This window comes from Heterocephalus glaber, unplaced genomic scaffold (assembly GCF_053883595.1).
Source record: "Heterocephalus glaber isolate CG9 unplaced genomic scaffold, H.glaber_assembly_v1.0 deba00001600, whole genome shotgun sequence".
Classification (NCBI taxonomy): Eukaryota; Metazoa; Chordata; class Mammalia; order Rodentia; family Bathyergidae; genus Heterocephalus; species Heterocephalus glaber.
Window position 1 is genome coordinate 41,725,051 of NW_028258372.1, and position 25,392 is coordinate 41,750,442.

Here is a 25,392-nt window from a genome sequence, read left to right on the forward strand (position 1 = left end):
CAGGGGCTCTTTTGTGGGGTGACGTTTTCAATACGCGTGCAGTAGATTCGGTCCTGCTGCCAGCCTGGTGGGAAGAGGCTCCGGCCTGCACACCTCGTGCTCACCCCAGTGCTTTACACACACATACACCCAACACACAAACACACCCCCGAATGCCCCGCCCGCTCCACAAACCCCACTCCCCCCACATAACTCCTCACACAACACACACCACATATACCTCTCACCCACCATACTCCCCACGACCTACACCACACACAGCCACACACCCTACACTACACACACACACAGCACACTGCACCACACCGCACTGCACCATGAGATGTGAAACACGTCCTCACAGCTTCCTGAGCCCCTCAGGTGAGGGTGTGTGGCCCCACCTGGGGTGCTCAGCAGGCTGCAGCAGTAACCCACTGTGGCAGGAAGCTGATTTGTGAATCTCTGTGAGCTGCCTGGAACCAGGCCTTGGGGAATGACTACCTTGGTGGATGAAGGGGAATGAAGTGTGCTCAGACAAGCCCAAGACCTATGGACCACAGATCTCAAGGCGCGCCCTTCAGTGGGTAATACCTCAGTGCACTCTTCCGCCCGCGTTCCTTCTGAGTTGGCCTTCTGTCTCCTTGCCGGCCCATCCCTTAGTTTAGCTGTCCTCCTGCTCAGAAAGCCCCTCCTTGTGCCCCCTGGTCTGTGGCTGTGTGTGATCTGGCCACAGACTGTGCATTCCACAGGAGCAAGGGGTGGCCACGAACCCCTCCCCTGGCCACTCCCACTGCCAGCACAGGCCCAGCAAAGGAATCTTTGGTGGAACCCAAGTTGAAGCTCATTTCCTTGTATCAGCTGGCAAGCATGCCTGGAGGGAAGACATAATGATTTCCACGAGATCGAATATTGGACAGGACACAGGAAAGTTGGAAAAATTTTCCAGAGTGTGTTTACCCAAAATTTTCTATTTTGATTTTTTTGGAAAAGGGTGCATCAATCCGCCCTCAAGAAAGTCACTGATTTGTAACAGCTGATTTGTTCTTCAATTGTTACCATTTAGATGTGTTCCCCCATATTCTATTTCTTTCTGAGACCAGGTTTTAAATCAACATGTATCAACATGCGTGTGTATGTGGGGTGTGTGTGTGTGTGTGTGTGTGTGTGGTGTGTGTGTCAGATGGGGGGGATGTGAAAAGCTGGAACTGTCCTGGGACTGCCGCTGTAGGAGACTTTGGGATACAGGAAGTGACCCACTGGCCTTTACTGTTTCTGAAACTTGTTCTTTTGGGGGACGTTTGCAGAACCGTCCCCAGTACCTTTGGAAGCCAAGTCACCAGCCACCATCAGCTCCAGCCCCCACTTCCTCCATCCAAACAGATCAAAAGTCAGCAACTTCCCTTTCCTTACTCTGATACAAATTGCAGCCAACCTCTGTCCTGCAGAGGAGGCCTGAGGTCCCCACCACACATGCCTTCGTTCATTCCATAATTTAGTAGGCCAGATACTGGGGACTCAAAAATAGATACCTGAGTTTTAACAGTAGGACAGACACTGTGCGAGTAAAGAGGCCTGAGGAGCTAGAGGTGGAATGTGCCCACCTTCCTTAGGAGAGGGGGATTTGTACTGGGCTCCAAGGAGGCCTGGGCACAGGCATGCCCAGTTGTGCAGGGTGCTGCAGGAGGCCACAGGTTCCAGCTGAGGGTGGGCAGAGGAGGTGCTGAGCCTTCAGGTGGCAGAAGACAGAGTGCACAGTGGGCTTCAGGTCCCAGCTGATCACGGTAATCATGCACCCGTGCCGGAGGTTTTCATCTGGTTCTTCTGAGTATCATCCTTAACGTCTCTTCACCGTTACCCCAAGGCTAGAAGAGCCGGTTTGGGGACTTGCTTGCTCCTCTGCTGGGTGGGGCAGAGAGACCCCTGGGAGCACAGTGTGCTCGTGACTGGATGGGGGTTCAGTTTGGTTGGAATGGGCTGGATGGAAATGGAGGAGGGGGCCAAACTGGGGCCAGGCTCTGGAGCACCCCAAAGCCCTGGCAACTGGATGTCATTTGGTGCACAGCAAGGAATGCCTGGGAAGCTCAGGCAGAGTGAGGAAGCTGGGAACTGGAGCCAGGACTCTGCAGTATTAATCAGTCCAGCTCTGGTGTGGGGGGAGGGAGGCATGACTAGGATCAGAGCATCTGCCCCGATGTTCTTGAAAACCCTTGGTGAACAGCAGTGCCCAGGGGAGTGGGGACAAGGGGCCAGGCTGTAGAAACATTTCTGTAACAGGGCTGGCAGGCTATTGTGCAGACAGTCGCTCTCCTGTTCCTCCATTCAGCAGATCCAGTGGGTGTGGCTTTGGGATCACTTTGGTCAGCACCTGCGGCTCCAGATGGCCCCCCCCCCTGCAGGAGGGACCCTAGAGAAGGTGCTTGCAGGGGTGCTACATAACTCTTAGCTCCCCTTGGTTCTCGGGTGCTTTGCTTTAGAGGGAAAGTTACAAATCCTTTTTACTCAAGGGCCTTTTGTCTTTGATGAGATTCACCCTCCTGAGTAGAGATCTGTTCCCTGACAATTCCCCGAATGATCGTCACTAACTGTTAGAACTATGAGGTAGGACGGTGAAGGAAAAGTCGCAGTAGATAGCAAAGGTTGACAACTCCAAGTCCACGCATCAGTGTTGACTCTGCCAATGGAGAGGCACTTGGCATTACCCACTTCCTGAGGGGACCTGACAGGAAGTACCCAGCACCACCATGATGTGTTTGTGCCTCCAATTCAGACTTCCGGCTGTAACTACCACTTCATGGGAAAGATGGGCTCAAAGACCCACGTTAAATGACACCAGCAAAATTCTGACTGGGACAAACACTACAGAAGAAAAGAGGTTTAAGAGACATTTCAAATAAGCAGCTCATGGATTGTGTTTAGACCCTGATACAAACTAGCCACCTGTAAAAAACAGCCACACATGTGTGAGACAATGGGAGATGTTTGAGTTCTGATCATCTAAGGCTGTTAGAAATGTTTATGGATAAAAAGACATGCTTCTTGGGATTTGCCTCAAAATAATTCAGGTACATGCAGCGGGAGAGGGAAGTGGGGAGTGGTGTAGGGAAAGGGGGCTACCCACGTGTGTGGGGGTCGAAAAGCTGGCTGGGGTACACAGGGATTTATTGTTCTACGGCTTCTGCCTGTGTGTGTGTTTGGAGATTTTCACAGTGAAAAATCAACAAAAGCAGTAAAGGACAGAATTCCTCCATTATGATGATGGTGGAGGGATGTGTGTGTGTGTGCGTGCGGGTGCGCACACGCGTGTTCTCCTGGTCTGTTCGGTGCTAATTTAAATCGAAACCTTGGGAATGTCTGCATTCTATGGAAAGTGACTTTTTAACAAGTGTAAAGGATGCCCCAACTCAAGAGGCCCAGGAAGGGTCGGGTGGCTGGGCATGGAGGCGAAACCCTACTCAGGGGACTGCCGGCGCCAGCCCCACTTGGTTATTCCCACGGTCAAAGACGGCGTAAAACTGTCGGATGAAGACATCCCCCAGGATCCAGAGGGGCCCAGCGGGAGGCTGGATTTCCAGGCCTTGGAAGCCAGTGCTGCAGACCTGCATCCCGTCGGCATAGTCCTGGGGACAGAGAAGGAGGTGAGAGGCCCGCAGGGAAGAGGGACGGAGCGCCCCCTAGAGGCTGTCCTGGGCGTTGGCGGCGGCCGGCATTGCAGGGCCCCGCCAGGCCTGGGTCCCGCTATTTTGGGCAGCTGTGTCCCTCTCAGAGGGGATGTCACACCCACCCGAGCAGGACGAGGTGGGAGAGGGGCTCGGGGCAAACTCAGCTCTAAGCTTGGACAACTGTCTGAAAAGGGGAAGTGACAGGCGCGTGGGGAAGGCCCCATGACACGCGGATGAGGAAGCAGCTTACCAGCAGGGTGTAGGCAGTTGGGCTGAGCGTGTAGAGGACCCCGTTGATGACGAAGGTGACGTCCTGCATCATGTTGAGGTTAGCACACTCCACAGCATACTAAAGCAGAACACGGGGTCCACTCAGAGCCTCCCAAGCCAGGCGGGCTGTCCTGCTCCTGTCCCCTCCCCAGCCCAGGCAGGCACTGACCTCCTCATCCACATATGTGGCCCCAAGGGCCTCTTGCAGCTGCTTGATCTTTGGGGGCGGGCCGGTGATGAGGGACGTCCCTGTGTCCACAATGGCTTGGCAGCCCTCGGAGCAGAACATCACACTGTCCCCAACCAGGATTCTGAGAGCAAAGGAATTGTAGTCAATGCCATTCTTGGGATTCCTGGCAATTCCGCTCCCTGCCGGGCTCTGGAGGACTCCAGACATGTCCATGATGTCCGTGGACATGTCTCTCCTGCCACTGAAATACTTCTCAAATGTTTTTTGAGGTCTGTTACAAGAAGTATACTTGCTTCTTGACCTAGTTCTCGCTCTCTCTCTGTCTCTCAGATGAAATGCACTCTGATATTTCCTACCATATTCCTTTCATTTAAAAATGAAGATCAGGGCCAGGGATTTAGCTCAGTGGTTCCACCGCCTGCCTCAAAAGCGCAAGGACCCGAGTTCAATCCCTGGTACCAAAAATACCCCCACAAAAAACGAAGGTCAGAACCCCTACAATGATGTTGTGATCCATACCTGAGTAAATCCCTGCAGTCTGAAAAGCCCTCATGAGACTGAGCTTGAGGCTTTTCACTTTTATCCTAAATGCCTGGTGCCTTGCAGGAAGTGAAACTTGAATTACACGTCTTTGAATCCCTCACTCTCTAGCCCAGGGCTGTGGGTGCAAAATGAGCACCCGGTCGTACTTCCTCAGTTGCTCCTTCCTGAGACTCAGTTTTAAGGCCTCCCGCTCTCACGAAACACTTCAGGGGTCCTCAGATAGAAGCGGTCTTGTCTTTTGGCGGCTCCTGTCTTGGGGCCCTGACCACTTCCACTTTACGAGGTAGCAATTTGTGTGCATGCCTTGTCTTCCATACAAGCCTCACGAGGGTAAAATCTGAGTCCTGTCCACCGCCATATTCCCACGTCACTCCGCACTCGCCATGTGTGTTCATTAACATCACATGATGGGAAGGCAGCAGGCTGCATGCTGCTATTGGCTGTGTGAGGTAGAGGCATACCACAGGTACAAGGTCACTGGTTACTGGTGCCCTTTCTGCGTTTTTATTGGCATCTCCACCTCCAACCCACAAGAAAGGGCCCAGTATCTGCCTCTAGGGACAGCAGAGCCACCCACTGAATCCAGTTTGAGTTGAGCATTCATCTATCAAATTGTAAGTGCTCCCTGCAAGATACTCACCCATCCAATGCAATCTGCCAGTAGGCCTGCTTGGTGACCGGGACCCAGTTCAGGCTCCCCGAGAAATGGGAGGGGTCATAGCCTCCGAAAGTCAGTTCGCCACCCGAGCCACCTGGGTTACTGTGAGGAAAGGCAGATTGTGAAGGAGCAGCCACACACTGTGCCTGGAAGCACCCCAAAAACACATTTCCCCAGAGTATCTGCCCCACTGTTATTGGGGCGGTGTCTGGAGTTTCCGTGTTATTCACTCCTTTGTGTCAAGACAAAGAAGCTACTTTGAATGCAACCTGATTTACTAGCGCTTGAATAGTGGCTGATTTTTATTGGTATTGATGTTTTATGTTCTGGGACCTAGCACTATTCTGGGGAAATAAGAACAAAACAAATTCACTTTCATGAAGAAAAGGGTCAGAAAAATACAAAACTCAGGGCAGTGCCAGGGAGGATGGTAATGGAAGAGGGAACTGAGTATCTGTAGTAATTTTAGGTTTTAGAGAGGGAAAGGGGAAGGAACTAACACTAGTCAATGGCCTTTGGCCAAGTCACTGTGGTAGAACTTTGGTCTATGTCATTCTATTTAACGCTCACCTCAACCTAGGGTCCACTTGAGGACACGGAGGCTCAGAGAGATGAAGCCTCTCGAGTCAGAGGGCTGAAGTCAGGGCTAGGCTGATTGCAAAGCCCTTGCTAGTGCCCATCATGGCTTGAGCTTCCCAATAGGCTGGGAGGGAGCAGAAGCCCCGCCTTGCCTCTGGATCCACCAGGCAGCGGTCTCAGCTTTACAGCCATGTGGCTGACACAGCACAGCTCGAAGAGGGAATTCGGGATCCTCCTGTGGGCAGGGACAGGTGAACGCAAGGCCTGTCTGGGAAAAGGTCTGAGAGATAAGAGAACTCCTTCCGGGGCATGGAGGAAGGTGAGGTGACTTGCCAGGGAGCCCAGGTAAGAAGAGTACCTAGAAGCAGGTAGGCAGTACCTAGATCTTTCTCACGATTTTTCAACTACTGTGTGTAACCATTTTTAAAATTTGTGGCAATATATACGTAATATAAAAGTTCCCATCAACTATTTTTGAATGTCTAGCTCAGAAGTGCTGAGAACATTTACACTGTTGGAAAACCAGTCTCCAGAACCTTGGCATTTTGGAGAACTGAGACTCTATATACCCATTAAACAAGAACCCTTTCTCCCTCCTCCAGTAGTCCCTGGCAGCAACCATTGTACTTTCTGCTTTTGGGAATTTGATTACTTGAGGTACCTTGTAAAAGCAGAATCATATAGTATCTGTTTTTCTGTAACTGGGTTATTTCATTTAGTCTCATGCCCTCAAATTTAATCCATGTTCTAGCATAAATCAGAATTACTTTCCTTTTCAAGACTGAATAATATTCCATTGTATGGATTTACCACCTTTTGTTTATCCATTCATTAGTGTGCAATTATTTTATTGTCAGCTTGCTTTATAATTTTTCCTGCCTCCCGCAACTGTGTGAACTATTCTCTTTGTTTCTTTGTCTCCCAGTGTCTAGCACCATGCTCAGCATATAATAAAAGTTTGATATTAATTTCATGAATTAGTGGCCAATTCCAGAGATCAAGAAATTCAACCCATTGTGCTAGAGTTTACAAAATGTTTAGCACATCTACTTTATGAGGCAAATGCCATGCCCTCAAAATCCAGAGAGGTCGAGTGCCCAGGATCACAGTTGGTAATAGGCCAAGCCAGATCTTTGATGGCCAAGCTTACTGTCCTACATTGTCTTCCTGCAGTCTTCACCAACCTGACCTGGTGGACTCACCAGGACTTACCTGCTCATGTAGACAGAAAACAATGGCAGAGCCACCAGGTTCTGGGCCATCATGTTGTCAAACACGGGGGTCACCCCTCCAGCAGCCAAGGAGGGATAGCCCAGGCCCAGAATTCCGTCAAACTCCGCATGCACAAAGGTCTGGCCTGGCTCTTTGACACTTTCTCCAAACTGCTGGCCAACCACAGTGAGTCCTTCCACCTGATGGAAAAGGCCCAAGGGAGAATTGAATGGGGGTGGGGGGAACTGGCAGGGTCTCCAATTCCGGGGTTCTCCCTCTGTCCTGAAGCTAAGTCTTCCTTCCTCAACTTTTCTTGATTAAATGGCCACAAAAATTGTCACCAAATTCCCACCCTCTTAATTTCTTTATCTAAATTTAAATGAACTAAACACACTATAGAAATTATAAGTGCACGGTTCAGTAATTTTTCACATGCTTTACACACCCATGTAACCTAGTTCCAAAATCAATAGCCAAGATATCCCTGACCCCAGAATCCCCTTCCTACATTCTCAGTCATCATTGCTTCCCTCCCAAAACAACCACCCTCCCGACTTCTAATAGCATTGATGGTTCTGCCAGTTTTTAATTGTATATAAATTGAATCACCCAGTATGATGTTGGTATCCAGCTTCAGTCACTCAGCATAGTGCTTATTGAATGCTGCTGTCATTTGTTCATTCTCATTAGTATTTGATGGTATGAATCTATCACCATAACTTACCCATTCTCCCATTCATGGATATTTAAGTTGTTTCCTGTGATTGACTACTATTACTAACAGTGCTACTAATATGTTTCATCTGATGAAAACATGTATGATTTTTGTTGGACATAAGCTTAGGAGTAAAATGATGACCATAGGGTAAATACGCGTTCTGCTTGAGTGAATATACTACAGAGATTTTCAAAACAGTGGTACCCATTGATGTTTCCACTACAATAATGTGAGAGTTCTGATTGCTTCGTATCCTCACTAACCCTAGATATTACTTAACTTTCCCTGATATTTTAGTTTTTTTGGTACAGGGGATCAAACTCAGGACCTTGTGCTTGTGAGGCAGGCGGCAGCACCACTGAGCTAAATCTCCAAAAATATTTTAGTTTTTTAATAGATATGCAGAGGGTTACATTGTGGTTTTATTTGTATTTCCTGCTGATTAATGATATGGAACATTAGGATATCCTCTTATGAAGTAAGTTTCTGCATTTCCTTGTTGTTAATATTTTGGAACCAGGCCGGGGATTTAGCTCAGTGGTTCTGCCTCCTGCCTCGGAAGAGCAAGGACCCAAGTTCGATGCCCGGTACCAAAAAAACCCCCAAAACCAACCCCCCCCCAAAAAAAACCTGGAACCAGATAGATCTTAATTAACAAAAGATACAGATTTTTTTGTGGGATTTTTTTTTTTTTTGAGACAGGGTCTTACTATGTAGTCCAGGCTGGCCTCAAACCTATGGCAATCCTCCTCCTGGGATTATAGGAATGCACCATCACGTTTGGCAAGATGTGAATTTTTTTTTTTTTGGGTACCAGGGATCGAACTCGGGTCCTTGCACTTGCACAGCAGGTGGCAAAACCACTGAGCTAAATCTCTGGCCCAAGATGTGAATTTTAATGGGATTAATTTTCCCTGTACTATTAGGGGTTTTTGTAATTTGCTTCAGAAACTTTTTCCTTCCCTGAGGTTATGAAAACATTTCTCCCATGTTTTCTTCTAAAAGCTTTATTGCTTCACTTTTTTCATTTAGATATGTGATCTACTGAAGTTTGATAACATGATATAGAAATAAAGATTCCTTTTTAAAATATTTAATATCCAAATGACCTAGCACTATTTAATAAATATACCATTGCTTCTTCCACATACTACATTATCATGTTCAAGGTAAGTCAGATAATTGTTTAGACAGTTTCTAGATTTTATATTCTGTTGCATTTGGTTATTTTTATTCCTGTGCCAATACCATGTTGTCTAAATTACCATAGCTTTATAATGCATGTTAATATTTGGTAGTGTTTTTCTTCATCAAGACTATCTTGGTGTATTACATTACATCCACATACATGGTAGAACCAGCTTGTTAATTACTAACAAAAAAAATGCCATTGTTCTGGTTGGAGGGTTTTCATTGAGTCAACACTGGATCTGTAGATCAGTTTGAAATTTTTTTTAGCTCTTTATAAAACGGAGTCATTTAATCTACAGGCATAATGTTTTACAGATTACAGAATGGAGGTTTTGCACATATTTTGTTAAATTTACTTCAAGCTGGTTGGTCTTTTTTCATGGTATTAGGGATTAAACCCAAGGCTTTCACACTGAGCCATATCCTCAACTCTTTTTATTTTTTATTTTGAGAAAGGGTTTCACTACGTCTCTAAATTGCCCAGGCTGCACATGAATTTGTGATCTTCCTGCTTCAGCCTCCTAGTGTGCTGGGATTATAAGCATGAGCCACCATGTCTGGGTTAATTGACATCTTTGATGGTATTATATAAATAGTGTCATTAAAAATCTGCTTTCTAAGTATTTTTCCTGTTACATAGAAATATGCATGATTTTTATGTTGATTTCAGCAACTAAACTCTACTAAATTTACTTAATAATAACCCCTGTAGTTGGTCTGTAGTTTTAAAAACATTTTCTACATGTGCTTGCTTCAGCAGCACATATACTAAAAACATTTTTCTACAAAAAGAATTTATCGTATATTAATGAAGGTGTTTATATTTTATCCCAATCTTAATGCTCTTAATTTATTTTTTCTTGCTTTATCACATTGGCTAGGATCTTTAGCACAATATTAAATAAAAATAGTAAGAATGGGGCTGGGGATTTAGCTCAGTGGTGCTGCCACCTGCCTTGAAAGAGCAAGGTCCCTAGTTTGATCCCCGGTACCAAAAAATAAAAAAATGTAAGAATGAACTTTCTTGTCTCATTCTTGATCTCAGAGAAAAGACTATCAGCAATTCACCACTAAGTATAAGGTTTGCTGGGCCAGGGATTTAGCTCAGTGGTTTCGCCGCCTGCTGCGCAAGCGGAAGGACCAGAGTTCAATCCCTGGTACCAAAAAAAAAAAACAAAACCCCAAAACAAATAAGGTTTGCTGTGGCATTTTTGCAGGTTTTTAAAAAATTAGATTAAGGGAGTTACTTTTTAGTCCTAGTTTGTTAATAATTTCTTCTAAGTCATGAATAGATGTTGAATTTTATCAATGGAGATTATCATATGACTTTTCTGTTTTTATTCTCTTAGGAGGTAAATTCTTAGGAAGAAATGACTCTTGATTGAGATGTATTATCCTTTTCTATATCATGAGATTTTATTTGCTAGTATGTATTTTGTTTAGAATTTTGGCATCCACATTCATAAGAGAGAGATTGCTTAATTTTTATAGTGTCATTTTCAAGTTTCTTTTCTCTCTCTCTCTTTTTTTTTTTTGCTGTACCAGGGCTTGAACTCAGGACCTTGTGCTGGCAAGGCAGGTGCAGTGTCACTGACCTAAATCCCCGAGCCTTCAAGTTTCATTATTAAAGTTATGCTTCATAAAATGGGTTATGAAGTGTTCATTTATTGATTATCTGAAGAGTATTATAAGACTGGTGCTATTTTTTTTTCTAAATGTATAGAAGAATTCACCAGTGAGCCTACCTGGGTCTGCAGTTTTCTTTGCAGAGATATATAAAATAATGGTCAATATTTATAATAGACACTGGACTATTCATATTATCTATTTTTTCTTGTGTCAATTTTGTTATGCCATTTCTCAAGATATTTGCCTGTTCTTTTAATTGTAAAGTTCATCAATATAAACTATTCTTGATGTCCTTTTACTTTAATGTCTATAATATCCTCTTTTTACTCCCCCTGTTACCAGGGATAGAACTCAGAACCTTGCGCTTTCTAGGCAGACATGGTGTAATATCCTCTTTTTTCATTGCTAATATTGTTAAGTTGTATTTTCTTTCATTTTTCTTAACTAATCATACTAGAGATTTATCAATTTTATTCTTTGCAATGAGTTAATTTTGGGCTTTTTTGGTTTTGTTGTAGTATGCCTTTCCTAGCTCACTGACGTTCTTTTTTTCCATTTATTACATCTTTCCTTCTACTTTTGGGGGTTTTGTTTGCTGGGTTTTTTGGGGGGGGTTGGTACCGGGGATTGAACTCAGGACCTTGCGCTTGCAAGGCAGGCACTGGAACCACTGAGCTAAATCCCCAGCCCTTGTTTGCTGTTTTTTGTTAGTGCCTTTCTTGTTGCTTATTTGTTGCTTGAAATAGATGCTTAAGTCATTGGTTTTTCTATTACAGGCATTTCAAGTTTTAATTATCCCATTAGGACTGCATTGGCAGCATCCACAAATTTTGGCAAGTTTGATGTATATGAGCCTGTATTTCAGATAATTGACTATCTGCAATTGTAATGTCAGTTACACAGCATATTTCAGAACGTAGTTGCTGACCTAGGGCTGCAGCCCGAGGTCTACAGTTTTTGCAGCAGAAGGAGAAGACAGTTAGCAAGTGGGAGAAGGGTGAACTGGAACCGGTGAGGATGAGGGTGAGTGGAGGTCCCCACTATTCTCTAACTGCCCAAACCTCCAGCCTCAGTAATGAGGCGTGTCCTGCAGGGAAGTGACACTGTAGGTTAGGTTTCCATGCCCATTTCAATCCCTTCCCTGCTTTCCAGAGGTTGTTAAAACTATTGGCTTGGAATATAGCCCTCGGCAGAGTTATTTGTCCTTTTATATGTCCACGTACAGTGTATTTTTATACTCCTACACATGGTTCCACAGTGTACTGTTTTATCAGTGTGTTTATATGTATGATTTCTTACTTACATACAAAGTGTTTTTCTGCTTTGGCATTTTTTACTTAATAATGTGACCTACCCTCACCCCCTTCGGAAGGGTGTTGGTGAGGCTGGGCCCTGCTAGCCTTGGGATGACCCCAGAACCAGAATGACGCTCTGAGCGGGTGGATCAACCTCAGTTTTCCCAAGGCATGGGTGTAGATTGAGGCCCATAAGCCTGTGTGAAGTTCCCAGGAGGACCAGGGCTCTCTTGATCCTGGTTTTACACCAGGCTGATCTCTGTGGACCCAGGACCATCAGCCTTTTGGTCAAGGCGGGGTTAAGAAGCAGCTCACAAGACCTTGGGTCTTTGTTTTGACATCCGAATTCCACCTTGTCCCTGCGGTTGGACTATTTCCCACTTTGCCCTGCTCTTTCACTAACTGAGTCCTCCCACCCCTTGCCCTGTGCCTTGGACTTCTTTATCATTCAAGGTCTTGTCTCCTCATGTGCCTGGTGACCCAGCCCCACCACAGACATGTGCACAAGGCAGTGTTTCCTGTGGCAGAACCCTGAGCCAGCCCTCAAGGGGCAGGGGTGCTGAGCAGACAGACCCTCTACTGCCATCTGGGAAGGGAATGTGGCTGCTTCCCTTTCCCTAGAATCTGGCCTTTTCCTGAGACAGATCTGACACTGTCCCCTAAGACCTCCGAACAATGTTCTGTCTCCTAAGCTTCCGGGCAAGGAGAAAAGATGACGGGATCACACTCACAGAGACTTGGTCGGCTCCGATGATCCCGGTCAAGCTTCCAGTCCCGTACTGAATGGAGAAAGGATTCCCCACCTCGCTGTACGTGTTGGACAGGGAAGGGTGGAACACGGGGTGAGTCTCTGGAAAGCAAAGACAAAGCTTACTGCCTTCATCCCTGCCCCAGAGATGCAGGGTCTCTTCTTTCGGCTCCCACTGCCGAGCGGGGACCCCTAGAAAAGCCGGCCATGGTGCCGTCCAGTGAGTGGCCACATTCCCCCTGAGCCACAGGTGTGGCCTAACTGGGACCAAATAATTGTTCCTGGGCAAACCTGATTGCCTGCAATGACCTCATGAGGCACACCAAGATAAGCAGCATTTATCAGGTGCTAGAAGCAGTCCCAGGCGTCAGTATGGGTCAGAGCTTGCCTTCAGAGAAACTTAGGGGTAAACAATTACCACTCCAGGAAATTACTTCCCTCTCTGCCCAGCCTTGGGAACACCTAGCTTCAGGATTGCCAGGGACTTTCTGTCTCTGGGACTTGTCCTTCATAGAACAAGGCATCTTTCTGCTCTTTTTTTTGGTACCAGGGATTGAACTCAGGACCTTGTGCTTTTGAGGCAGGCGCGATGCCACTGAGCTAAATCCCTGGCCCTTGGTCTTCTTTTTCTAATCTTCATTGGATCCCCTGAATTACTTCCAAAAGGACATGCTCATGCCATAGTGCCCCACAAGCCCTAGCTCTGTGGGAGAAAGGCCACCAAGCTACCAGTCTCACCTACCTGCCCCGAAAGAGTCAGTCAAATGGAACGTTCTCCCATGTTCCTTGGGCTGTTCCAAAGGAAGTGAGTCATCAATCTAAAGATTTCTCTTTTCAGTGGCTAATTTTCTTCCTATTAATCCTGACCGGTATGAAAGTTGTTGCCTTGTATCGCAGCCAAATTTTATCTCTTCCTGGCCTAGCCCTATTTGAACAGTAAGCAGTTCTGGGCAGATCCAGAGATGGGGAGGGGAAGCTGAGGAAGCAGAGAGGGCCAGTTTCGGGCCCATGTGCCCCACCTCCAGGGTACCTGGCTTCCCAGGACAGCCTGCCATTTCCCACGGGTCTCCTGGCCCTACTTACTGCAGGCCGGGCTGGTGCAGTAGACAGAGGGGACCCAGAGATTGGAGGATCCGGTGTCAAAGATGACGGTGAAGTTTTGTGGTGGGGAGCCGATGGAGATAGTGCCAAAGTATTCCATCTGCGGGGAAGGGAGAGAGGCAGGGGACGTGGTGGAGGGGAGGGGAGGATGTTCAGCAGGGGCCCCAGGGAGACTCCTAGAGCCAGACGCTGGGGTCTGTGGACTGGATCTTACAGAGCTCAGGGAGGAAAACATAAGAGGACCAGAGAGAGGCCATGGCAGGAGAACTCGAGTCAAGGCCTCCAGCGACTAGATTCGATTTTCCTCACATTGTCCTGAGCCAGGCAAGGGAAGCAGATCCATTTTACAGATCAGGGAGCAGGGGCTGGGAGAAGTCAAGCTCTTTGCCTAATGTCACTACTAGTAAGCTGCACAGCTGAAGGCAGAATCAAGGTCCTTCCCTTTGGGGCGCTTGTCACTTTCACCCCTTTCCTCCTGCAGAGAGCTCCATGCACAGGAGCCCAGGGGACCAGATCACGTGAATTATCCAAGAGCAAAATCTGGGAGGGTCTTCAGGCCTGATGCTGGTGCGGCTAAGGCCAAGCCTTCCTCCCTCCCCAGCCTTTCCCCAGCCCCCCAGCCCAGGAGGGCTCACATCCAGGTAGTTGATGAGGGGCTCGCTGGAACCCTGCATGGTGGAACACTGGTCCAGGTCCAAGTTCTGGGATTTCCAGAAGTCGGTGAGCTGGCCCTGAGCCCGCAGCTTCTTCCGCAGGGACTCATGCCTCTGGAGGGGCACCCTGTAGGCAGATCTCTGTGTGAGGAGCAGTGCAGCCTGGCCTCCCTCTCCTTCCCCCAGCCTCCTCGCTGCATTCACTCTGAGCTAACTAGAGAATGACCCAGGAGGGGAACCGCACGGTCCCCCTGGGCCCCAGCCTACCACTCTGTGTCCCACAGACTCAGAATCCCGGTGTGGACATGACTCTCCCTTCTGGCCGTGGGCTCTGTGAGGTCTTCTGCGGTACGAGATGCAACAGTCTGCAATTTTACCTGAACCCCTTGAAGGGCTGATTTAAAGGGACAGAAGAGCTCCTGGGGGCGGTGATGCTCAGCTGCATTTGAGGGGAAGTTATTTGAAGGTTTTGAGCAACAAACCACAGTTGTAGGCTCCTGCTCTTTTGCAATCTGAGCAGTGACCTGGGGCTCAGGCAGGGCCTCCACTACAGGTAGAGCCAGGGGTTGGCTTCCTGGGGACAGAAGATCAAGGCCATGCACAAGGTGGCTATTGGAAAACCTTCCTACAGGTCATGCAAGCCCTCACTTCCTTCCCTCCCTCCCCATCAGCACTCTCCCCGCTGACAGCCCTGCATTGAGGGGGTGGGGGTGGGAAGTCCCCAGTTGGGCTCCGTGCTGGGGACACCGCCTCACCTGTGAAGGGCTCCCGGGGCCTGATCCAGCTCCAAGAGCACCAGTAGTAGCAGCAGGCATGTTTTCACCATGGTCGGAACAGCAGTTTCTCTCGGTCTGCTGCAGCCGGTGTTCTTTCTCTTTTCTCCTCTCTCACAGAGCAAGGGAACTAACTCTCCAGACACCTAGATCTGCCCTGCCCTGCCCGCTCTGAGGACCCAATGATAAGGCTGAGTTAATAGTCATGCCCAGAGCAAACAGCATGTGTAACGAGCTAGTCCTCCACCCTCCACTCCCCTCTACTGAAAGGGGTGTCGGTCTGGGGTGGAACTTGGGAGTCCATGGGATCCCAGGCTCAGCTTCTCCCAGGGTCTCCTGCACCCCACCCTGTGTCCCAGGACGCTCGGAGGCCACAGTGGAACTGCTACTGTGAGCGGCAGAGCTAACGTCTCCAGAGGGCCAGAAACCAAACAGTCCTGTGTGTGGCAGTTCTGTCACCCGAGTCATGAATCAGTCTGTTTTCTCTGCATTTCTTTCTTTCTTTTTTTTTTTTTTTTTGGTACTGGGGATTGAACTTGGGTTCTTGCGCTTGCGCAGCAGGCGGCAAAACCACTGAGCCAAATCCCTGGCCCCAAATGTTTGCATTTCTTATTCCCTCCTCGTTACCTCAGATGCCCCAAGGCAGCTTATCTTTCCATCACTGTGGAGAAGCAGAAGCTAGCCATGCCCCAAAGCCCTGAGGTGGGGAGATGGGCTGCGGATTTGTGGGGAGAACCCATCTGAAGGACCTGATGAATTGTGTAGGGAATGCTGAAGAGTCAAAGGTCTGGGTTTTTTTCACCTTTTGGGGAATCTACTTAACATTTCTTGACCCAGAAAGTTTTGGCTTAGCTCTTCGGGGACCCGCTGAGGGTTGGCGAGTGGACGGGCTGCCACAAGCACTGTGCTGGTTTTCCAGGGCCGCCAGAACGAAGCACCACAGACTGCCGAGCTTAAACAGCAACATTTGTTTCTGTGTGACCTGGAAGCCTGAAGGTCCAAGGTGAAGGTGCGGCAGGCGCTGATTGCTTGAGGCCCCTCCACGCCTTCCCTGATCTTCCTTCTGTGTGTGACTTCATCTTAATCCCCCCGCTTTGTGAGTACACTGGTCACATTGGGCTAACAGCCCCTAATGACCTCGTTTAACCCTAATGCCTTTTCAAAGACCCTCACTCTGAATAGGGTCACACTCTGAGGTGCTGGAGGTTAGGACTGCAGCATATGCATTTTGGGGAACACGGTTCAGCCCATAAGTAGTGCCTGGGGAGAACAGGATCTTCCAAGGACAGGTGGGGGTGGAAGGAGTTGGGACTGAGTTACCTCACCATCAGGAAAACCTTTCCTTAGCCGGACCCAGGGCAGCAGAGGCCACGCCACTGCCACGCCTGCCCACGCTGCCCGGGGGCACTAGGGCGAAGCAGGAATTAGGGCGCCTGGGTTTGGGGTTACCTCCGCCCTGGCCAGCTGGTGTTCTGGATGATTCCTAACTGCTGTGGACTCTGCTTTCCACTTCTGGAGGCCAAAAATCAGGCAAGCTTAAGAGTCTGGAGCGAAATCAAACCTTCCGTTGGATCCAGAAATGGTGAAGAGACTTCTGAAAGGAGGAGGCACACCAGACTTTTGACCCCTGATCCTGAGGCAACAGAAGCTCTTTGGCATTCATCCTTTTCCCAGGAGCCGGTGTCCTTGACCTTTCACTGGGGACACAGGTCTGTGTACCCCAGAAGGACAAGGGGAGGCTGGGAGGGGCCAAGCTGAGAACGATCATTTCAGTGCCAAGCTCGGCTGTGACTGCCTCACACCAGTTAGTCTTGTTATCCGCCAGTTACCTGGCCCACGCCAGCAGGTGTGGAGGAAGATTAAATACGCAAAGTGAGGTACCCAAAAATGCCTGAAAAACTACAATGTGCTGTAGAGAGTGAAGATCATCACTAGAAAAACCTTGAGGTAGACAGCTTCGTATAGACCCTCAAGGCAAACCTACACACACACACAGCAGATGAGGACATTGAGCCACAGGGAGGCAAAGTGTCAGGCCCAAGAGCATGTGGTTCATGTATGGCGGAGCTAGGACTGGGTCGCAGGGCTCCTAACTTCTGCTACAGATCTACAGCAACCTTATCTCTGAGCTGTTGAAGTGAGCAGATCGAGGCCCCCCTGTGTCCCTACCTTCCCGACCTCTCTCCACCTCCCTCCTGCCTTTGTTTCCTGGGAGTTGAGGATTTGACTGGTCCAGGCTTGGAGTTGACACAGTCCGGCTTGTCTTGTAGGAAGTGCAGGGGTTGGCTGGATTTTAGAAGCTCTGACAAAGGGTAGGAGCAGGTGCCTGGGGACATTTGTCAGAACTAATGATGGATTGTGTCCTGTCTGGGAACACCAGGAGCCGCACTGCCCTGCCTGCTGTTACAGCCCCTCCCAGGCTGCAGCTGAAAATTGCTGTGGAAGATGTGACCTCTCTCTGGGGATCCGAAGCCCCTCGACTTGTGTGTGATCGTGTGGGTGTGGCCTTTGAGAAAAGGCAGAGGGGAGAGAGTTCAGGTGAACGTGGGGCACAGTATAAGCAATGACCCAGAATCTCAGTGTTGGGAGAGGACTTTGGGGAGAGACCCTCAGAAAGGTGGCAAGAGGCTGGCACTTGAAAGGCGTTGGTGGTGACACTATGCAATCAACTTCTTTCTGCTTCAGCTTGAGGAAGGTGAATTAAGGTAAGAGGACAGTTGTTCAGTGCTCTGTGGAAACAGCTGTATCAGGGCTTGACAGCGTTGGAGGCAGATGCTCAGAGGTGGGTTGATGGGGAGATATTTCAAGACGGTGCGCTGTGGTGACACAGCTGGCTCCTCGTGGCAGGGAAGCCAGCACTGCAGGAGAGGTTGCTCTCGGCCTAGCTCTGCATGAGCTATCTGTTCCAGTCCTTTTCTGTTTGGAGTTGATGAGGAAGGAAAATCCAGCATGTTGTGTGGCTCAGTGGGAAGAGGGCTGGGCAGAGACATCTGGATACAGCCTTGGCTCAGCAGTAACTGGCCATTCGACAGTAGACAGAACGCTTCTCTCTGAATCCAGTTTCCTTATCTGCGAATCGAAGAGGTTGATTGCATGATAATAAGAAGGAACATTTTGGGATATAAACCATGTGCTAGGCTCAGAGTGAAGGAATTTGCAAGCGTTAGCTCCTTTGGTTCTCACACCAATCCTATCAGGTAGGTATTTGAAAGGCCACATTACAGGTGAGTAAATGAGACACAGCAGGCTTAAGTTACTTGCATAAAGCGCTGCATTCAGGATATGAAGCCAGGTTTATCTGACTTTGAAGTTGATGTCACTGGGTTGGGAGATCTCTATGGTCCTAATTCTAGGATTTTTGAGGGGGAAAGAGAGAATATTGTAGGGTCTTCTTATTGTAAAAAGAGAAGGGTGAAAGGAAGGAAAAAGAAAAAAGAGAATGGAAGGGAAAAAATGGAAACCAAGCTTGTAAATCAGGAGAAGAGGGGTTGAAGGAGGGGAGGGGATTGGGGAAAAAAGAAGCAAGATATATCATGTACAGGATCAAATTCCCTATGATGAATATGATCATTATGTATATCTAAAATGTACCAATAAAATTAATTTTTTAAAAGCTAAAAAAACCAGAAGTGTTATACCGATGTGATGTGGATGTGGAGCTCCAGGATAGGAAAGCTTCTCCTCGCCTATTCTTTGTAAGCATTTTCTATTTTAGTTCAGGAAGTGTTGTTATTGTATTGTGGACAGGTGCAAAAGTCCCCCCCACCTCTCTTGGCCCCCACACCCTGATTGAATTATGAAAAAAATAAAAGTTGCATGTAATCACAGCATCTGTTTATTGCAAAAAGAGAGAACTTGGTTGAGCAGGCTCTCACCATGCCGAGAATTCCTTAGATCAGTTCTGCAGCTCCTGTCGGTTCTACCCGGGAAAAGCGACTTTTGGGTCAGTGATTGCTGCAGCACAGTCAGCGGAGCGAGTGTGCAGGCAGTCGGGAAGTTTCTCCTGAATTTTGCCTCTGCATGTGCGTGTGTGAGTGTGCATGTGTGCATGTGTGTGTGCGCGCGCGCACACATGTCTCTGCACCTATAGAGCAGGAAGAACTGTTCACACGTTAGTTTGCTGGACAGCAGCATCCACATTGCCACCGACAACATTTGTGCTTGCTCCTGAGCCCAGATTTCGAAAGCAGACAAATTAGCACTTGAACTCGAGCTCTGCCACTTAGCAGATGGCTGTGTGGCAGCAAGAAAGCTTTGGAGACTGTGACTCTTCCACCCTACAGGAGGCAGGATGATTTCCCTGCAGAATGACGTGGGGAGTCCACGCTGTCTAGGTGTCGCCAGCCCAGAGCTGCCTCCGGCCAAGCCCTGAGTACCAGGCGCTTGCCGGATCACGTAGGCCAGGCAGGTGCCTGGCTCGAACCCAGTACCCTCTGATACCACACACTGCTCTGGGTGTGGGTAAGGTAAAGGTAATGGGCCCAGGCACATGAAGGAATTTATGCAAAGTCACAAAGCTGACAATGATGGATCTGGGCTCCAGCTCAGGGAGCTGTTCTGTTCCGTCTGTGATGTTGGGACCGCCCCTCAGCTGCTATCTGCAGTTCCTATACGTGTTCCTGTTTGTATTAACAGGCTGAAATATGTGCTGAAGGTCACTACCCTTCTGTGTATTTCAGTTGTTCTGGAAAGTTATCAAGGCTTCTACTGAGGGTCCTGGGGGAAGTACTTAGGCTACAGATAGGACAAAGGTAGACTTTCAATCTCAGGCTCACCTTCAACGTGAATTTGTTTCCACTGCTGAAGCCTCTTGTCTTATTTCTAGTCGAGTAACTGCTCTAGAAACCCGGAGAAGGAAAACATAAGCTAAAGGCAGGAGTAAGAGTACGTGTATTCCAAGACACCAAGACACTCATCTGACTTTCCTTTCGACAGCTTGAACAAGGTTCAGCAAGCTCCCAAAGGGAGCCCTTTCTCGGGAGACCCTCTGACCCCCGCTAGGAAAGGTTGTTTCCCTGTAAAAACTGTGTAGGTAACTCTGCAGATAATCTAGAGTCATTTCCCATCTTTGGTCTTCATTACCTCTGCAGAGCCTCTTTTCCCATGTAAAGTAACAGATTAATAAGCCCCTAGGATTAGAAATGAACACCTTTGGGGGACCAGTATTCTAGTTGCTGACCACACCGAACTACTTTTTAAAAGTTCAGTGACATGGGCTGGGGATTTAGCTCCGTGGCGCCACAAGCCCAAGGTCCTGAGTTCCATCCCCGGTAGGGGGAAAAAATAAAATAAAAGTTCAGTGGCAAAAGAGTGACCCTGAAGCCTTTGTTCTGAGCCACTGGGTGGAGAGCAGTGTGTTCGCTAAACGCAGGGGTCGGGGGAGCAGAAACAGGTTGGGGAAGGGCAGAATCAAGGACTCTGAGCCAGTTACATCTGAGAGGCTGGGAGACCCTCCAGGTGCAATCAGGTTCCTTCCAGGTGCAATCGGGTGGATCCTGGAGTTCATGGGTGCTCCTAAGACTGCTGGGGCTGGAGACAGACGTTTGGGAGACATCAGTGGTTAAAGCCATGAAGCTGTCACGTTCGTGTGCTCCGCAGCCTCCAGGTAGGTGGAGGAGAAAGAAGGAGCAAGCAAAGGAGAAGGACAGGAAAACCACACTCCTTGCTTCAGAGCCTCTGGAAAACTCAGTGCGACTCTCTCACATCCCACTGCCCATTCCCCATAGGCAGGTTGCAAGGGAGGATCTAGTGCATGTTTTAAAGTAACAGGAAGCTACCTCTATCCCACCTGGCTTAAAATTCCACCTTTGTCCAGTCATTCTCTAGAGTGAGGCACTACCCTCTTAGCACAGTCTCTGGGAACTAGTAAGCACTCCATAAATATTAGCTACTCTTTTATTATTCAGTCTTTTAAAAATGCCCGTGTCCCTGGGGAAGATGGTCAGTTACTCCTTAGTATAAATTAGTTTCTCAGCATGAATAGTTAAGAAAGACACTTAGGTGGGGTTGCAGAGAGAGGAAAGGTTTCTAAAACATGCGAAGGCATCTACAGCAAATCTCAATTTCTGGTTTTGCTGAGGCTCGTGCTTGCAGAGTGCGAAGATGGCCCAGCGGCAGAGGAAAGGAAGAGGCTGTCAAGGGAGGGGTGAGGCCCGACGCTGGGCCAGTGCAGCTGGCAGTGAGAGCCGCTGCCTCTGCAGCATGGCCCGCTCCTCCCGCTCCTCCCGCTTCTCCTTCTCCTCTTGCTCCTCCCGCTGCTGCTGCTGCTGCTGCTCCCTGCCCAGGAGGCAGGTAAGGGCTCTGTGCAGGGCCGAGGCTCTGCTTTCAGTGTCACCTGCCCCATCTGGAATTTGGCCTCAGCCAGTACCAGTTGGGGCCCAGGTGGCCTAAAGGGATCACAGCACCAGCCGTCTCCCCGGGGTGTTGTGTGTCCCAGACCCCAGCCTGTGTGGACGTGGAAAGACCGCCGTGGTTGCCATGCGCCTGAGGCTCCCAGCATGAGGATGGAGCTTCGGAGGTAGGGCCTTAGGGTGCGTGCTGGGAGCCCACGTGCTGTTGGGTGACACCTGGCCCGGCCTTGGTCTAGATCCCAGACTGGACCGCATGTCCCTGGAGGCCAGGGCCCGAGCTCGGGGCAGCACAGGGGCTGAGGTGAGTGTACACACCTGTGCTGTCCAGTGTGGTGAGCTCTGGCACTGAGATCGCCAGGGGCAAACCACACTGATTCCGCAGACTAAGCAGCAAAAAAGAAGCTCCCTCTCCCCTCTGCTCTCGCTGCCCCTAACTCTAACCAGACTGGAGACACCCCGCTCCTTGGGCGTCTGTCTAGAGCCCCGAGGACATTTTATTGAGTGCAGCAGGCTCTCTTGTGTACTTCTTCTGTCGGATTTCTGACTGCACCTTCCAAACTTGTCCCTTGTGTTGCTCGAGCCCCATCTGTGCCTGTCCCTCGCCTTCCAGGATACCATCATCCAGCTGCTGCAAGTCAGGGTGTGTGTGGGTTCACTTCAATCGAGCACCTAAGCTACCAGCTGTACAAGTGTTGCGATTGTCTTTAAATTTACCTCCAGGACGTCCTGTTTGCTTCTTCTGATAAAGAAGGGGCTCAGAAAACCCTCATCACTTGCCCCAAGTCACCCAGTGTTTCAGGGGTGCAGGGCCCGGTCGTGAAGGCTGCTGTGCCCCATTCATGGGGCCAGGGTTTCCCTTGTCAGCAACATGTGGCTCCATGTTCCTTTGCCCCCGTTTATACGTCCTGTTGTGCTTGGGCACAGAGGGGAAGGAAGAGCCTGCAGGTGTTTTGTGTTTGTTTTCAGCGCAGGGGTTGGAATCCAGGGATGCTCTGCCACTGAGCTATATCACCACCCCTTGTTATTTTTTTATTTTGAGACAGGGTCTCTCTGAATTGCCAGGTGAGACTTGAACTTGTGGTCCTCCTACCTCAGCCTCCCGAGTAGCTGAGGTTATGGGATTGAACCACCACACTCGGCTGAGAACCCCCATTTCTCTGCCCCTCCCTGGTGGGGCCAGCAGAGCATCAGCTGCCTGTAGGCAACCCAGGCGCTGGGGTTTGGTTATTGATTAGCAAATTCTTTTGTGTTATTAGAATTTTTACTTAGCATGAATATTTTAATAGGAAGAATTATGCTGGGTACTGATGTACTCCTGATCACAGTTTTCTAGGTTGTGTGACGAACCAGCCCAAGTGGGTTTTAGAGCACTTGGATTCTAGTCCCAGTGTGGTCCCTGCTTACTGAGTGCCCTAGGGTAAGTGTCTTCACTCTGTCAAAGAGGACCTTCGCAGTCTCTGACCCTGAGCCTGCTGGATGGGGAAATTGAATTAGGTTGTCCCGGGAGCTCACTGCCTAAGGGCTTACATTTGGACAGACTTTTTCTAAATAAGAATTTGTTTAAAATCCGCCTCAGAACCTGTTATTTCCTCGTGTTCCAGTATGTGCTGAATGCACTGATCACCGGGTGGTCTGCGTGCGCGGGTGGGCAGGAAACCTCAAGTTCATTTTCAAGGCTTGGGGCTTCTGGTGGCTGCTGCATGGTGGTGGTTTCCAGAGTGGGTCTGCAGGTGCCTCCCCGGGCATTTTGATCTGGCCTCACTGCTCTGACTCCCGGAAAGCCCACGGTCCATTTGGCAGACAGGGCGGGAGTGCCAGGTTCCTTCGTCAGCCCGCTTGCTAATCCTCCCTGAACGCTGTTAATTTATTAGAGCAGCATCAGAGATGGGAATCCCCTCTTTAAGATTCTGGCAGCCTATTGCCTTTTCAAAGCTGGATACAGAGGTCAGTCGCATCCAGCCTGGGCCCTTCCCAGCCGCAGCTTGGAGGAGTCTAAGGCAGTTAAGGACCATACTGATCCCCAACTTGGGTCAGACCCACATTTCTTTATTCAGTGCCTGCTGATTGCTGCTAAGGTGGCCTCTGAAGATTAATTTTCCAAATGAGTTGCCATTTCTTGTTCTAAATCTCTGGAGAGACCATTTATGTGGCCTGCAGTGATTATTTCTTCTAACTGGATTTTGGGCCAAATAATGTTTTTTATTTGTTCCATTAGGCTGAGCCATCAGTTAATTCACTACTAGTCTTTGATGTTAAAAAAGAAATGGGTCAGGGTGTATTCATCCTTTACCCACCTCCCTTTGAAGGAGGATGGGGAAAAGGGACAGAAATAACTGTTTGTAAGAATCTGCAAACCCATTTTTAATGCTTCTGTTAGCAGGCAGTGGCTTCCTGTTCAATGCACTCCAGAACTGCTAGTCAAGAACCCCACCTGACATGGTACAGCCATAAATAAAAGAAAAGAAAATGTTTTACATGAACAAAATCCCTATTGTGTTACTTCTGGAAAACAAATGAATTAATAGGCAAGCAAAATCTTTAAAGATCTTTCAACATATCAGTAGTGGAGATTATCGAGGCACATAGGCTGCTTTCAAATTAATTTCCTTCTACAAAAATCCATCCGGCAGGCCCCTGGGTTGGTAACCTAATCTTTTTTTTTTTTTTTTTTTTTTTTTTGGTACCAGGGATCGAACTCAGGTCCTTGGGCTTGTGAGGCAGCTGGCAAAACCACTGAGCTAAATCCCCAGCCCTGGTAACCTAATCTTGCAGGTAGCTGTTTGGGAAGAACGGGCCAAAGATGTCTTTCTGTTTTGTTAGTTATAAGCTCCCTCTTCCAAAAGATCAGGACCTATGGGAGCTACATCTGGAAAAATCAAAGCAAAAATGATGGCATGCTTAAGGGCTTTAGAGCATAGCACTCCAGGGACAGTGTGGCATTTTCAGAACTCCTGAAGAACGTTTACGAGTCTCTAACTGGGCCAAGAACCTTTCAAGCAGGGACCCCACCACAGGCCCGCTGTAAATGGGGTCGTAGACGACGTGGTGAGGAGCCAGCTATTTGCAGAGTCAGCCTCTTGGCTGGGCCCCTCCACTTGCTCCAAAGCTGCTGTCCAGGCTCTGCTTCTGGCAGCACAGGAGGAAGGAGCAGCCCTCACAGACTCTGCCGGTGGGGAACAACCACCCGGGCCCCTTCCTATGGGCCAATTGACATCCCTGTGCAGAAGGAAACCTGAAATCCCGTGGACCAGGCACGGCAGTGCTGCCCAGGGCTGCCGGGTCTCCAATGGAGATGAGGGAGTGGGTGGGGACAGAGGCTGCAGAGAGGACACTTGCTGGGAACAGTGTGAGCTTTCACAGCCCAAGGTGCTGTGGACCTGAGCAAAAGGCTCTGAGGGCATCAGTTGGATGCTGGGCTCCCTAGGGAGCGCCCCCTGCATGATCCAGCAAGTCCTCCCCAAGAGCAGCACAGATAGAAAAAGTCTAACAGCCAGGTGTGGTGGCGCACGCCTGTAATCCCAGCACTTGGGAGGCTGAGGCAGGAGAATTGTCATGAGTTGGAGGCCAGCCTGGGCTACACAGTGAGTTCAAGGCCGGCCTGAACTACATAGAGAGACCCTGTCTCAAAACGAAACAAAACAAAACAAATGGTTGGGGGTGTAGCTCAATGCAAAGGTCCTTGGTTCAATTCCTAGTACCACACAAACACACACACACACACACACACACACACACACAGACCGAGAAAAACTGTGATGGAGAAGTTGTTTTCACTGGGGTCAAGGAGGGGCTCAGGACGAGAGGATCTGAGAGGAGAGCCCTGAGTCCTCATGCGGGCAGGATG

At 48.9% G+C, this 25,392-nt stretch overlaps 1 protein-coding gene across 1 annotated transcript; it reads right to left on the minus strand.

Moving 5' to 3' along the window:
• Positions 1-93: 93 nt before the first annotated feature.
• Positions 94-15,672, minus strand: Ctse (cathepsin E). The gene is made up of 9 exons (XM_004862073.3): positions 15,181-15,672; positions 14,408-14,552; positions 13,755-13,872; positions 12,655-12,773; positions 7,091-7,290; positions 5,282-5,401; positions 4,078-4,219; positions 3,889-3,987; positions 94-3,596 (listed from the first exon to the last, which is right to left on the minus strand). The coding sequence occupies exons 1-9, from the start codon at positions 15,249-15,251 to the stop codon at positions 3,432-3,434; spliced, it is 1,179 nt and encodes a 392-aa protein (XP_004862130.1). The 5' UTR covers positions 15,252-15,672; the 3' UTR covers positions 94-3,431.
• Positions 15,673-25,392: the final 9,720 nt, after the last annotated feature.